At 37.8% G+C, this 14,556-nt stretch overlaps 1 protein-coding gene across 1 annotated transcript in view; it reads right to left on the bottom strand.

Annotated features, from left to right (window-relative positions):
* The window catches only part of LOC125454115 (low-density lipoprotein receptor-related protein 1-like), a 1,886,982-nt gene that overhangs the window by 1,233,829 nt on the left and 638,597 nt on the right, over window positions 1–14,556 (bottom strand). The window contains exons 4-5 of the mRNA XM_048534492.2: window positions 11,898–12,017; window positions 9,412–9,540 (exon numbers count right to left, since the gene is read on the bottom strand). Coding sequence (XP_048390449.1) covers window positions 9,412–9,540; window positions 11,898–12,017 — 249 coding nt within the window. The remainder of the gene's footprint in view (window positions 1–9,411; window positions 9,541–11,897; window positions 12,018–14,556) is intronic.

Here is a 14,556-nt window from a genome sequence, read left to right on the forward strand (position 1 = left end):
TCATCTTAGTGTTATCTGTGAACTCTGACACACTACTCTTGTCCCCAACTCCAAATCATCAATGTATATTGTAAACAGTTGAGGTCCCTACACTGATTCCTGAGGCACACCACCAGCCACTGATTGCCGACCAGAAAAAAACACCCATTTATTCCCATTCTTTTCTTTCTGTTAGTTAAGCAATCCTCGATTCATACTAATAAATAACCCATAACATTGTGCATTTTTATCTTATGCAATAGCTTTTTGTGCAGCACCTTGTCGAATTCCTTCTCGAAATCCAGAAACATGACATCTACAGGTTCTCCATTTTCCACTGTGCTCATAATGTCCTCAAAGAATTCTAGTAAATTATTTAAGCATGGCATGACTTTCATGAATCCATGCTGTATCTGCCTGATTAGACAATTTCTATCCAAATGTCTTGCTCTTTGTTCCAAGCATTTTCTCCAGAAGTTATATTAATGGACCTATTGTTACCTGCCTCTTGTCTACTTCCTTTCTTTAAACAGGGGCATCACATTTGTTGTTTTCTAATCTGCTGGAACCGGCCCAGAGTTCAGCAATTTGTGGTGAATTACCATGAGCACATTTGCTATTTCCCCTGCATCAATTTTGTGCCCCGGGATACATTCCATCAGGGAATGTAGACTTGTCTACCGTTAGCTGCCATTAGTTTATTCAACACTACCTCTAAGTGATAATGATAGTTTCTAGACTTCATTTGCCATTGCCTCCTTGTCATCAATTATTAACATGTTATTTGTGTTTTCTATTCTGAATACTGACACAAAACACATGTTCAACACCTTGTGCATTTTCTCATCTCTTATTATTAAATCCTCATTCTCATCTTCTAAATAGCCAATGTTTACCTTAGCCACTGTTTTTCATTTTATAGATTTGTAGAAACTTCTGCTACCTGTTTTTATATTCGAAGCTAATTTACTCTAATTATCTTACCTTTCTATATAGCTTTATAGTAGCTTTCTGTTGACTTTTAAAGACTAGCCAACCCTTCAGTTTTCCACTAATCTTTGCCACTTTGTTTTAGCTTTCAATACGATGTCCTCCTTTATTTCCTTAGTTATCCATGGCTGATTAACACTTTTCCGACTGTCCTTCCTTTTCACTGGTATATACTTGTGCTTAGCATTGTGAAAAATCATTTTGAAAATCCTGTAACTGTTCCTCAATTGTCCCAACATATAATCTTTGCTCCTGGTTTACCTTAGCCAAGTTTTCCCTCATCCCATTGTAGCCTCCTTTGTTTAAGCAAAATGTCAAAATTATCAGTGATGATCAGTATTGGTTGCATGTTCTCGAAAACTTTGCTAGTATCTAAATATTTGCATTTGAATTGCTAACTTGTACTGTCCACCTAGTATACTGTTTTGATCTATGTGCTCACTCCTCAAATAGCTTGTTTATACTCTACTTACTTTAAAGAGTGCCCTTTATCTCAGAATTGTTTAATAATTTATTGCTGATCATCATGATCATCAAACAACAATGATAATCATATAATAATTAATTATGGAAAATCCTAATTCATCCCTCGCAAGATCATAAATCAATGCACTAGCTGTTTTGTGTAATCAAAACCCAAAACCCATGATGAGACATGTTTGGTCAAATTTAATGGATGTTCTCCAGTACTTCTTTGATGCTATCAGGCCATCCTTGGCTTGGTCTTTTTCAAACTTTCGTATTTGCTTATCTTTGACTATTTCTGAATGCAACTGTTCACACTGGCTCTGGTCAAAATGTTACAGATCAGCCTTGAGAATGTCATCGACTTCAATTAATCAGTTGTGTCATGAGTGGTCTGTTCCACCACATTAATTATCATTTCAATTGCATGAATTGCAAATATGTTGAGATCTGTGCATACTGATAGTTATACTTTACCATATATATCCCCCAGGTAGATGATTTTAGGAAGTGATGATGCACTTAGGCATTGGGACTGCTGTGTCATTCTGCCAATGCGTGGAGTTGGTGATTTACCGTGGTCTATGAGATGGTCTGTCACAGATTGTGGCATGGAGTGACACTTGCTGAGTGCATGAATTGCAGGATGCATAGCTGTAGTACATTGACACTGACCCTGTGCCAATTTTAGTTTTTGTTAACTGTAATCTTCTGAAATTTATCAATCTTTTCACCCTTAAACTTGTCCTAAAGATCCTTTCTGATGATATTGTTTGGTATTGGAGTAATTATGCATAGGCGGCATGGTGGCTCAGTGGTTAGCACTGTAGCCTCATAGCGCCATGGACCTGGGTTCAATCCCAGCCTTGGGTGACTGTCTGTGCAGAGTTTGCACATTCTTCCTGTGTCTGTGTGGGTTTCCTCCAGGTGCTCTGGTTTCCTCCCACAGTCCAAAGATGTGCAAGCCAAGTGGATTGGCCATGCTAAATTGCCTGTAGTGTTCGGGGGTATGTGAGTTATGTGGGGATGGGTCTGGGTGGAATGCTTCAAAGGGCAGTGTGGGCTTTTTAGGCCAAAGGGCCTGTTTCCACACTGTAGGGAATCAAATCCAATTATTAATTCAATAAGCCTCTCAGAGTTCTGCTACAGGAAATCACATTCATGCCTTTTGTGGCAGCATGTTCTACTAAACTGGTCAATAGATTCTTGTGATTTCTGTCTGTATGACATTACTTAGAGCCAATTAACCCTGAAGTAAATTCTTAGCTTGTGTTGATTTGTGAGAACTTTGCTGATCTTTCTGATTTTCATGTAAAGACCAGGAACTAAAGACAAATTCTATGAAGCACTTCCTTGACATGGCAAACAAGACTTTCATAGCTCTCTTCTTCAGATTATCTATCAGTTGATCTGTAAGTAAAACTGCTTGAGTTGTTTGAAATCTTTTAATGCAGGAAAGGGATCATTGGACATGCAATACATAATTTAGAGTTTGCCTTCCATTTCTCTTTGTAAGTCGATGTTCTATTCTATTTTTTTTCCATTTTGTTTACTTCTTCTGCTTTGCTCTGAATTATTTTTCCATCTTTTGCTTCTGATTCCAATAGTTTTTCTAGCCTGGGGTCCCTTTAGAGTATTGGTGTAAGATATGTAGAGGTGGTTCTACTTCGAGCACAGACCATTCACGATAGATTTAGAAAATGTGGCAATGGCCTGAAAGATCCAAACATCGAAATGAAATACAGTGAGTGAACAGAGAAGTTAATTTTCATGTTGCATTGAACTCCACCCATTCCTATGATGTCATGCAGAGTCTTTGGTGGAGATGACAAATCCTTTGAAGGAACGAGATGAATTCTCTCCAGCCCCTGAGGATCCCGGTTATTATACCTGGTAAAGAATGTTGTTGTACTTACTGCTATTGAGCAAGGAATATCTGGTTAATTGAGAACAGTACCAAATCTCTTTGGTGGTATAACCTCCCCCTCTTCTCACTAGGTAGGCCTAGGCAAAAAGAGTGGGGGCAGAAATATATCTTAAACCACAAACTGAACGACAAATTGGCAGACATGGCAGATCCCATGCAGGTGCCAATGGTGAAAATCAGGAGATAACCAGACCATTGGGTAACGCATTCTTGTGCCTTAATAGCTGCTTGTTTTTGGAGCAGAATCTTAGGTCCTCTCAATGAGTCAACTGTAAAAGCTTTTATCTTTGCAAGACTAAGATGAAGATGAGCCAATAGCTAACTCAGAGAATGATGAAGAAACTCATCAGGTCTGGCAGCATCGGTGGAAGGAAAAACAAAGTTAACATTTTGAGTCCAGATGTAACTCCATTACAAACTGTTCCCTTATCACCCCTGGACATGAGGATCCTGTGAGAAAGACCACCTCCATTTCAACTTGTGCACAGCATGTTACAGCAGCCATCTACACCTTAGGCCCAGCGCTGGCAAATGATACACTGAACAAAAGTTACAGTAGGGTTCACTAAAACCTTGCATGGTCCCAAGGAATGGGCACCAATACAGAAGTAAATGATATTTTCTTAAATTGTTGCAATCATCACTGGGATGGTTGATGTAAGAGTGGGTAGTGCTCAGATCTTTTGCATATCAATGAGACCAGTTGATATTCAGGTTGAAAATTAACATGCAATAGCTGGTGCTGAGTAGCATAGATTTCAAAGTATCTGGAGACAGTTGGTGAGTGGAGCAGATATTTAATGAGCTGAGACATCCAAATCGTCTTGAGCTATTCATCTGTGAAGATCTGCCAAATTAATCTGTCTCTCAGCTTTCGAGCAAACATCATCACAGTGCATGCTTTCAGTTCTTCTGTGGTTTAGGTACAAATCATCAGCAGTATTACCTTCAGGCTTCTGGCATCCTCTAAGATATCTATTGTCAGTCTATGGTTGAATAATCGTGAAATCTACAACATACTATTGCAGCTTATGAAGTGGCACTATACTTATGTTCTATGGCTCTGCCAGACTGACCCAGACACTAGAGAATTTGTTTCAAGATTCCAACAGCTTGCCTGGTTTTGTTCCTGCTTTCTGTGTCCATGTTCCTGTGCAGTATTGACAATCCTGTGAAAAGATGCTTCTGGTTATCATGCAAATAATCTAGTCCAAGCTTCTGCTTTTTAAATAGTACTGTGATGATGGAATGGTGAGTATAAATGCATCCTGACAGTTCACAGCATATCATGAATTGACATGCAAGAAACAACGCCTGTCATTGTGAATAATCTGCACAGTTAAGGAATGGACGCCTCTGTGGCTCATATCAGCATGCGAGTTCACATTTGGGGCACACCATGCCATTAAAGGAGCAATCAATAACCCTGAAAACTTCAAAGAATCCATTAATTCTGGAAATTACATTGGCCCCCTCATTTATTTAGAAGAACTGCCAAATTGGATAAATAGTCTTATTTTGGCAAAGAGAGCTTTAGTGACTTGTCTTAAAAAAAGGAGCGCTCATCAAGTGCGTGGATCTGCCATAAGTCTTTTGAGGGTCAAAGAACTGAACCTATAAATAAAAATTGAGTATTGTGGCTGCTTTCTGTGGCTCAATATGACTGACCCTTCTCATGGTCCTTTACTGTAATTTTGATTGTTATAGGAAACAAAAATTCCTGTGTGGCTTCATGATGTTGATAATGAACCACGAGAATAAAAAAACAATGTGAAGCTTCAGACCATTCTTTGCAATTAGTAGTAAACTATTCATTATTTTGATTCAGACAATCAAGGCTACTCCACATTAAGGTAAAACTGACTGAGAAGGAGATTATTGCATTGAAATTGACCAGTTTTGGATTGTCTGGACAAACTTAAAATTCTTTACTCTAAAGACATTTAAATAACTTAGTGTGAATGCTTAACCTGCCTGTCATAAAATCACCTGAAATTCTCACAGATTACTGTTAAATACTGGTAAATATAAAATACCAATGATCAGAAATATCCCAAAGATTCATAACTAATGTCTATATATCCTGAGCTTGCAAAATATGAAGAATATCAAGGAAGAGGGAAGGTGGGAAGTTGGAGAAGAATCCCTTTAATTTCTTTTGCAGTTTTAAAATTTAGTTTTCCATGACTTCACACTTGTAGACCTGCGATTATAATACCAGTATTGAACTTAAATGCATGATAATGTATAACTTGAAAGTTCCTCCAGACGCTGCCTGGCTTGCTGTGTTCTTCCAGCCTCCTGACTATCTACCTTCGATTCCGGCATCTGTAGTTATTTTGTCTCTTACCTTGAAAGTTGCGAATCTGTATTACTGAGAATTAAATATGGATTAGAAAAGTTTTGTGAAAAATCATCCACCTGCTCTGAAGTAAACAGCTCCTTCTGGAGAAATAGTCTAAATGCAACGTACCATTGGCACCAAGTGGCACTGGGTAACTGCAAATTGAGCTAACTCGCCATGTGAACAGGTGTATTTGCACAGACAACATCAGAGTTGGCATCACACCTTAGTTTGGTGGAAAATAGAAGCTCCTTTGTGGAGCCCACCTGTTTTCATGCTGAACATCAGAACTCCTGAAGTATGAAGCACAAGCTATTTTAAAAGAGACAGATGAACTAAAACAACCTATTCAGCCAGCACTGTAGATTATAGCTTGAACAGCTTTGCATAAAACAGAATGTGGATTCAAGATGCCAACCAACTTGAAGCCAGCTAATGTAGGAAAAGGGTCCAAATAAAAAAAGGGTCCATGAAGGCATCTGCTAAGAATCCACAATTCACTAAATGCCACCTGTCCTAAACACACTTATAAGCGTATGCTATGCCATTTCGGCAGGAGAAAAAGCATACATGTTGGCCATGGTGGCAATACTGCAACATGCAGAAACATAAGCAACCATCAAAAGTGAGAAATTATAAAGGGGGTTCACAAAGACTATGCTTGTAAAACAATCTATCTACATGATTCACACTCACATTGTCAGACAACTTGGAAAGCTGCACGGAGAACTGTGTGAAATTGAATGTGTTCACTAAAACTGAGGCTGTTTTCTATTTTTGGAACAAATTGAAATATTATACACAGAGAAACACTGAGTTGTCCCAGAAGATCATAAACATCCTTGGACATTAAAGCATGATCAGGGACAATGAATCTGAAGATTTCCTTGGCTTCTGCAGTTCATCTCTCATGCTCAAGATACCATTTCAATAGGTTTTCATCTCTCCAGAAACTGGGAAATTTTTTCCTGAATTGAAAAAAGAAGTTTGGACATTCCAAGTGCAAATTCTGATCATGGGTCCGATGTTGAAGATTGGACTTATTCGGGATCAGCCTTTATTTCAGTTTTCATCCAAACCCATCATGCAAATAGCCTTGGCTATGTTTTTCTTTCTTTGTTGGGATTTGCCAATATGGCTACAACTTGCTGGTTCATGTGAAAAAGGAAGGTAAAATCATGCTTGAGTGGAGTCAGCTGATGGCCAACTGTTTTCTTGTACTGTGCAAGACTCAGTCCATGTCCCATTCTCTTTTACATGAAATAAAATAAAGGCAGTGTGTAGTGCCAGTGATGGGATGGCTGGACTTGGCACATCCAAATACCTCTCACACATTTGTTGCTTCACCAATTTGGAGAGATTCTCTGACATGGTGATAATTTGGGCCTATATTTGTATTTGTGAAACAACGGCTTTGTTCCTTGCAATCTACGTTGGGAGTTTGTAAAAATAAAAAAATAGGTGGCTACGATTCTCTGGCAAGGATTCAGACAGGGCGAATATTTCTGTACAATTCATGAGAGCTTAGATAAAGAAGTTGGTTGAAGTAAAGAATGGTACCAAGAGAAGACTTCAAAAGCAAACTGTGTATGAAGTCATCCGCTAAGTAAACAAACTCAGTTGATATCATCTATTTTAATGACATGTGACTATACAGAGGTTTTTTTTGTGCTGGTTAATGTTAGTGTTTTATTGGAAAGTTATTGAATTGAGTGCACTTAATGATTCCAACACAAATTGTACCTAAAATTACAACTGTTTTGGAAAGTACTCATCCTCCACCATAAGTTCTTGCTCAAATTTATTTGAACAACAATAAATGGGCTGTATCAAGTTGATTTTACAATTAGTTAGCATGTCACAATGTAATTTGTCTTTAAGAAGAGCTTGTTGGAAGAATATTCCTTGATATATTTGATTGATTAAGAAACACATTTCAAACCATAGGACTTGGCTACCATAAAAATAATTTGACTTTGAATTAATAGATGTAGCTTAGAAAAAAAGCAGTATTTCCAAGAGACAATAAGGACTGCCGATACTGGAGTCAGAGATTACACAGTGTGGAGCTGGAAGAGCACAGTGGGCCAGGCAACGTCAAAGGCGCAGGAAAGTTGACAATTTGGGTCGGGACCTTTCTTCAGAACCTTCTGAGAAGGTTCCTGTCCCAAAACATCAATCTTCCTGTTCTTCTGATGCGGTCTGGCCTGCTGTGCTCCTCCAGCTCCATACTGTGTTATTTCAGAAGTATTTCCAAGATTGATTTAGGTACAATAGAGTTCCTTTTCAAATCTTTCAAAGTAATCCTGAGAGTTATTATGGCCAAAGTTCGAGTAAATTATTAGAGCTTCGAGGCACATGAATTAGCTTTCAGTAGAAATCTACAATGGGTATTGATGGAATCAAGCCTAGTTTTATCAATGAACCTTGCTTCTAGCAAAACATTTTTCAAATTAGCACAAATTAGAACTGCACAAACCTTGTGCACTTAGAATTCTATAATTTTTTTGGCTTAAGCTAATTTAAGATAAACATTAAAAAAAATTGCCTTTGAAGAAAACTCCAGTGTTTTCAATGCACTTTCTTCAGACTTTGTATATTGCACTTTAAAGCATATTGTTATAGATTTTAACATCAGAGACTTCTGTGATTTGGTCCAAAATAGTCTGCATGAGTCTTCAAGTCAAAAAATCCAGTTTGCTGTTTCAACATTCCTTCCCCAAGCAACTAAAATAATTTTACATATTTTAAAATAATTTAAGACATTGTGATAGACGATAATAGAGAACTCCACACTTTTACCACCTGTGTAAAATAAACACTTCTCTATTCCCTTTAAATTTTTTTTGCACTGATTTTAAATCTATGTCTTCTTGTTAACATCTTGCTGATCAATCTATAACTCTTCATAATCCTGAAGAAATTTAATCAGTTTATTTTTAATCACATGAAAAGTGTCTTAACTATCATTTATAATGTACTTGTGACTTCCTCAGCCCAGGTAATATCAAAATGAATCGACGCTGCACCATCCATTCAAGAAAGCTTCTGAGACAGCTCCATCCAAATTCAGAAGTATAAGGGCAGCAGATACATGGAAACCCCATCATCTGCAAGTTCCCTTCCAAAAACACACCATCCTGGCTTGGATTTATTTTTTGTTGATTGTTTTATAGTTTCCTTATTCCTGCTTACCATGTGTAGAAATACAATTTGCCAGTTTAGCAAATCTCAGTTCTTTAACCCTGAATGTAAGAATAGCCACCAAAAAAAAGTCATTAAAGAATCACCCGACCTCTCACATTTCCATTCAAATAAATGACCTTCTATGCATCCAATCTTATTTCTATCCATTTGTTTTATATGCCATTGGCTTCATCAAAGGTCTTTAATTTTGCACCTTGACAAGTCCATAGAAAAACCTTTAACGACCTCCTCATTTTATTATTACTTCAGAAGAATCTGTAAGATTGATCAAATTTTATTTTCCCTTGAGACATACAATTCTTTGCTGCCAACAAAAATGCTGTACATATGGGGATTGCAAGCCAGCAAAGATCAAACCAGTAGTGTTTCATTCTATTCTTTGACCTGTGCTCTATCTACTAGTGGCTTCACCACTAACTTATTGCAATCTCAAATGAACTGCATTTTCTCAAAATATGTCAATTACTTCATAGAAATTAAGAATATGCTCATCTCTTACCAATTTTGGCCTTGCAAATTTTGTTGTCTGGCTGTATCAAGTAGCCTTCCACACAGCCACATGTGTAGGATCCATTGTTGTTCATGCATATCTGACTACAAGTTCCATAAACACTGCATTCATCAAAATCTGAAAGAGGCAAGCAAGTAGTTGCTTAAATTCACAATGATGCTTCGTGTCATGTCATTCAAGCAGATAGAGAACAAATTATATTGTATGCCGGATCTGCAATCAAATTGAAACATAGAAACATATAGAAAGGAGCAGGAGGTGGCCATTCAGCCCTTTAAGCCTGCTCCTCCATTAATCGAGATCATGGCTGATCATCCAACTTAATAGCCTAATCCTGCTTTCTCCCCATAATCTTTGATCCCATTTGCGTCAAGTGCTATATCTTCCTGTGGTAATGAATTCCACAGGTTCACTACTCTTTGGACGAAGAAATGTCTCCACATGTCTGTCCGAAATGGCCTACACCAAATCCTCATACTGTGACTCCTGGTTCTGGACATACCCATCAGGAACATCCTCCCAGTATCTACCCTGTATCGTCCTGTTGGAATTTTATAAGATCTCTTTTGAGCTCTTTAATGATTTGATAAAACTAACAGAAACAACAAAATGGCTGAATAGAAAGTGGTAGGACTATTTTGCTATCCAGACATCTTGAAATCAGCACTGCCCCAGAAGCACATGTGACTAATAATCCAGAACACAGGTTTGTAAATTAGAATTATCATAGGACAATAATTGTTTTCTACCTATATTTCACCAGTGGTTCAGAGTGGGTTCATGAGATTGATATCTGGAGTGGGAGTTGTCTAATGAGGAATGATTGTACAGATTGGTGGTGCTTTCACTGGAGTTTAGACGATACAGGAGTGACTTGATTGGAGTGTATGTGGTCCAAATATTTTTAACAAAGTGGATGCAGAAAGGATGCTACCTCTTATTGGCCAGTCTGTTACTAGGGGACACTTTCAGAATTCAGGGTCATCATTTCTGGACAGAGATGGGGAGAATGTTTGTCTGCCAAAGTTTTTTACAACCTTGTAAATCACTTCTCAGAAAATGGTAGAGTTGAGGTTATTAAATATTTTAAAACAGAGGTGGATATATTCTTGTTAAGCAAAATAAAAAATGTTATTCGATTACACAGGAGTGTAGAATTTGAAATAAAAATAGATGAGCTATCATAAAGGAGTACGTTCATGGGTTCAAGTTGTCTAAATCTGCCGCTATTTCCTTTGTCTGTATATTCCCCAAAGGCAACTTAAAAGGAACATGTAGAATAACAGAGAAATGCCAATGTTTCCACTACAGACTTAAGAAACACATATCAATCTTTGGAAGAGTATGAACTTTGGATTGAAACAAGTGGCAGGGCTTCATTATACTCACTCTGGTGAGAAAAAAAGCCAGTAAACACAAGTCTCTTCAAACATTCTTATACCTGGAGACTAAGGGCTTTGGGAACTACTGAAAGTATTATACCCATTAAGGTACCTTTTGTACGTCAACCCTCTGCCTGTTCCTTCTTATTTAAGTCATCCAATGTGTTTTAATTTACGAAGGGGGGTCCCTATCCTTTCAACTTAAGTTCTTGTTTCATGCAGCCAATCTATCATCTGTGGTACATGATGATTTCAGGAATTGGGCCTGAAAATGTATGTAGGACAGCATGCACAATGAGAAAATGCTTAGCTAACAAAACCTCTTATACAAAGGAAAAAATCCATGAAGAAGTCATGAACAGAACTGCAGTAATAATATTTTCTCAGCAGTCTGGGAGACTTTCTGACTGATGCACTTATTTACTTTCAATAAAGAATAAAATCTTAGTTGAATGTCTGATCATGAAAACCAGCGTGGGACCAGGTTATTATAACTGATTAAAAGCAATAATGCAGGCCTACAGCAAGATGGGTAATTTTGCCAGTAAAATTCCATCTCATATATTCAGTTATCTGGTGATTTAAATTGACACACAATGGTATAATTTTGCAAGTCCAATCCATTATCTGTGAGATCTACAACAGAGGTGAAATTTTAATAAATGCACTTGCATGCAATTTTTGATGGTGCCAACACCAACACTGAACAAAACTTTCCCTAAGGGTACTTTAGGCCTTTAAAAGCCCATATTCTTAACTTGATGAGGTATCCATGCTGCTGGGTGAAACTTCACGTCAGCATGTAGAAACATGCTTTTCATATTGACAGTTGAATTTTCAATTTGTTTTTGCCTCTAGACAAACAGAAACAAAATGACTTGGGAAAGCAAAGAGAAAAAAATGGTTTCTCCAATACAAACTACAAGTCTCTATTTTTGGCTAAAATATTAATGTGTGCAATATAATGACACAACACCTCTGTTGCAGTAATGAATTCTCAATGAGCAATTACTTTGTGCAACATTTGATGAATATTATTGTGGCATGTAATACATTTTATACAAAAGAAACATAATTTTTGAGACAGCAAACCTTCACAACTTTTCCCGTCTTGTGCTACTTGAAAACCATCGCTGCAGTAACAAGTTGCGCCAGTTCTTGTGACTGCACATCGATACTGACAATTGGCTTGGTTACATGTAGGTGAAAGTTCTGAAAAAGAGCAAATATAAATTTGCGACATACTTCCTGAAAAATATAATGTAAATTCAAATTATTTCATTGTAAAATTAGAGGTTTGTGATTTCCTAAGGAAGCATTAATTTGAACATTTGTATCCTCGTTGTTTTGTGACTGTGTAATTGTCAAATGTTTTATATCCTGTTACTGTCAGTTAAATCACCAGTTACAGAGAAGGTTAGAAATCCAAACTAATAATGCTTGGCAGAAAGCAACATACAAGTACAGCCATATTCCTTTCTTACAAGAAATCAGTGTAATTATCACCATTGTAATTGAATCAATAGCTATTGTGATTACTGAAGGCAAAAGCAGAGTGGTAATAATTACCTAAAACATGTTTCATCTCAGGCACATATATTTTTTTAAGATCTCTGGCAGAAATATGATTTGATTCAAGGGGATACACAGTTTATTTTCCTTACATAAAAGCATAAAATGCTGAAGAAACTGAGCTGTTCTGGCAGCAGCTTTGAAGAGAGAAACAGAGGTATTGTTTTGAATTTTGTTTGGAACAGTATATTACTGTTCTCTATTCTGATGGGTCTTTCGACTTAAAATATTCATTCTGTTTCTCTGTCCACAGATGCTGCTTGATCTGTTCGGTTTCTTCAATTTTTTTCTGTTTTTTTATTTCAGATTTCCAGCATTCACAGTATTTTGCCTCTTTTCCTTGTGTGATTATGGAAACAACTAAATATTCAGAATTTGGCCCAATGATCCTTGAATTGCCATGTGGCATGCATCAAGGCTGAAAAATTAGCCAAAGCCTATTGCATTGTGTGAAGGTGTGATTTATCCAAGAGCTTGTGTTTAAATAAGACCACAAACAGGGTTTCCACCCTTTTTTAATTCCTGAGTTTTTTGTGTCAATTCAATTATTCTAATGCAAATAGAAATTACAGGTAATTTTATTCCAGTTTTTGGTTGAACCATTGAAAGCTTTTATTATGATGTAAAATTTATTTAATTTTTGCTTTGGAACAATGCTGTGGCATCATGGGACTTGCAGACAAATAAGAAAACTTACTTAATTGTGACTTTAGAACTACAAAAGTCATTTGACTTCTGAGTAACATACAAAGTCTTAGCTCCTAAGTAGGATTTTTTTTTCTTCAGAAATGACTTAAATTTAAGACAAACGTCTTTATTCTTTTGAACTTATTTACAACCATCCCATTCGATTCAAGAAGTGAAGCCCAGAAACTATAACTGAAATAATCATGTGCTAAAAAAAGCTAAAACTAAAATTTAAATTTGCTGCACATTTCTCAATATTTGCTTAAATAACTTCAGTTTGCACTGAGGAAGTGCAATATATTATTTTAGTGTACAATTGTATTCATTTCCCAAGTTTCCATAAGTTTGTGATAACAATTTATGTTGTACTTCTAACAAAATCTTTTTTTCTGAACCTTATGAGTTTTGAGAAGATTTGTAGCTCAGGTTGAGGTTCTGGATGTGTTTGCTCGCTGAGCTGGAAGGTTAGTTTTCAGACATTTCATCAGCATTTTAGGCAACATCATCAGTGAGCCTCCAACGACGCACTGGTGTTATGTCCCGCTTTCTATTTATCTGGTTAGGTTTCCTTGGGTTGGTGATGTCATTTCCTGTGTTGGTGATGTCATTTCCTGTTCTTTTTCTCAGGGGATGGTAGATTGGCTCCAAATCAATGTGTTTGTTGATGGAGTTCCGGTTGGAATGCCATGCTTCTAGGAATTCTCGTGCGTGTCTCTGTTTGGCTTGTCCTAGGATGGATGTGTTGTCCCAATCAAAGTGGTGTCCTTCCTCATCTGTATGTAAGGATACGAGTGATAGTGGATCATGTCGTTTTGTGGCTAGTTGATGTTCATGTATTCTGGTGGCTAGCAAGACACACATGAGAATTCCTAGAAGCATGGCATTCCAACCGGAACTCCATCAACAAACACACTGATTTGGAGCCAATCTACCATCCCCTGAGAAAAAGAACAGGAAAAGACATCACCAACACAGGAAATGACATCACCAACCCAAGGAAACCTAATCAGATAAATAGAAAGCGGGACAGAACACCAGTGCTTCGTTGAAGGCTCACTGTTGATGTTACCGAGAATGGTGACGAAGCGTCTGGGAACAAACCGGCAAGCTCAGTGAACTAGCTTACATCTCGAACACAATAAAGACCCACTCTCTTGTGGACCGAGAGGAGGAGAGTGCTGTCTTGGAGGTGAAAGGAGGACGTCGGGTTGGCTGTGCACCCTTGCGACCAGTGGATCTTAATGCTGGCTTCGGCCTAACGCTGGTTCAGGGGAGCAGCCAACCTGCAACGATGGCTGCGGCAAGTGCTCGTGCCCCAGGTCAGGCGGTCCGGAACACCATTCGTGTTTCTGTAAAGAAGGTGGATGAAGGTGCACCTGTAGACCGCACCTTCTTCGTGAAGAAGGTCCTGTTGGACTGTTGTGGGTTCGCTGCTGCGGACATTTACTGCCTGCAGGATTTCCCCGGAGGAGGTTTTTACGACGTGACCTTC

Source organism: Stegostoma tigrinum, chromosome 7 (genome assembly GCF_030684315.1).
Source record: "Stegostoma tigrinum isolate sSteTig4 chromosome 7, sSteTig4.hap1, whole genome shotgun sequence".
In the NCBI taxonomy this organism is placed as follows: domain Eukaryota; kingdom Metazoa; phylum Chordata; class Chondrichthyes; order Orectolobiformes; family Stegostomatidae; genus Stegostoma; species Stegostoma tigrinum.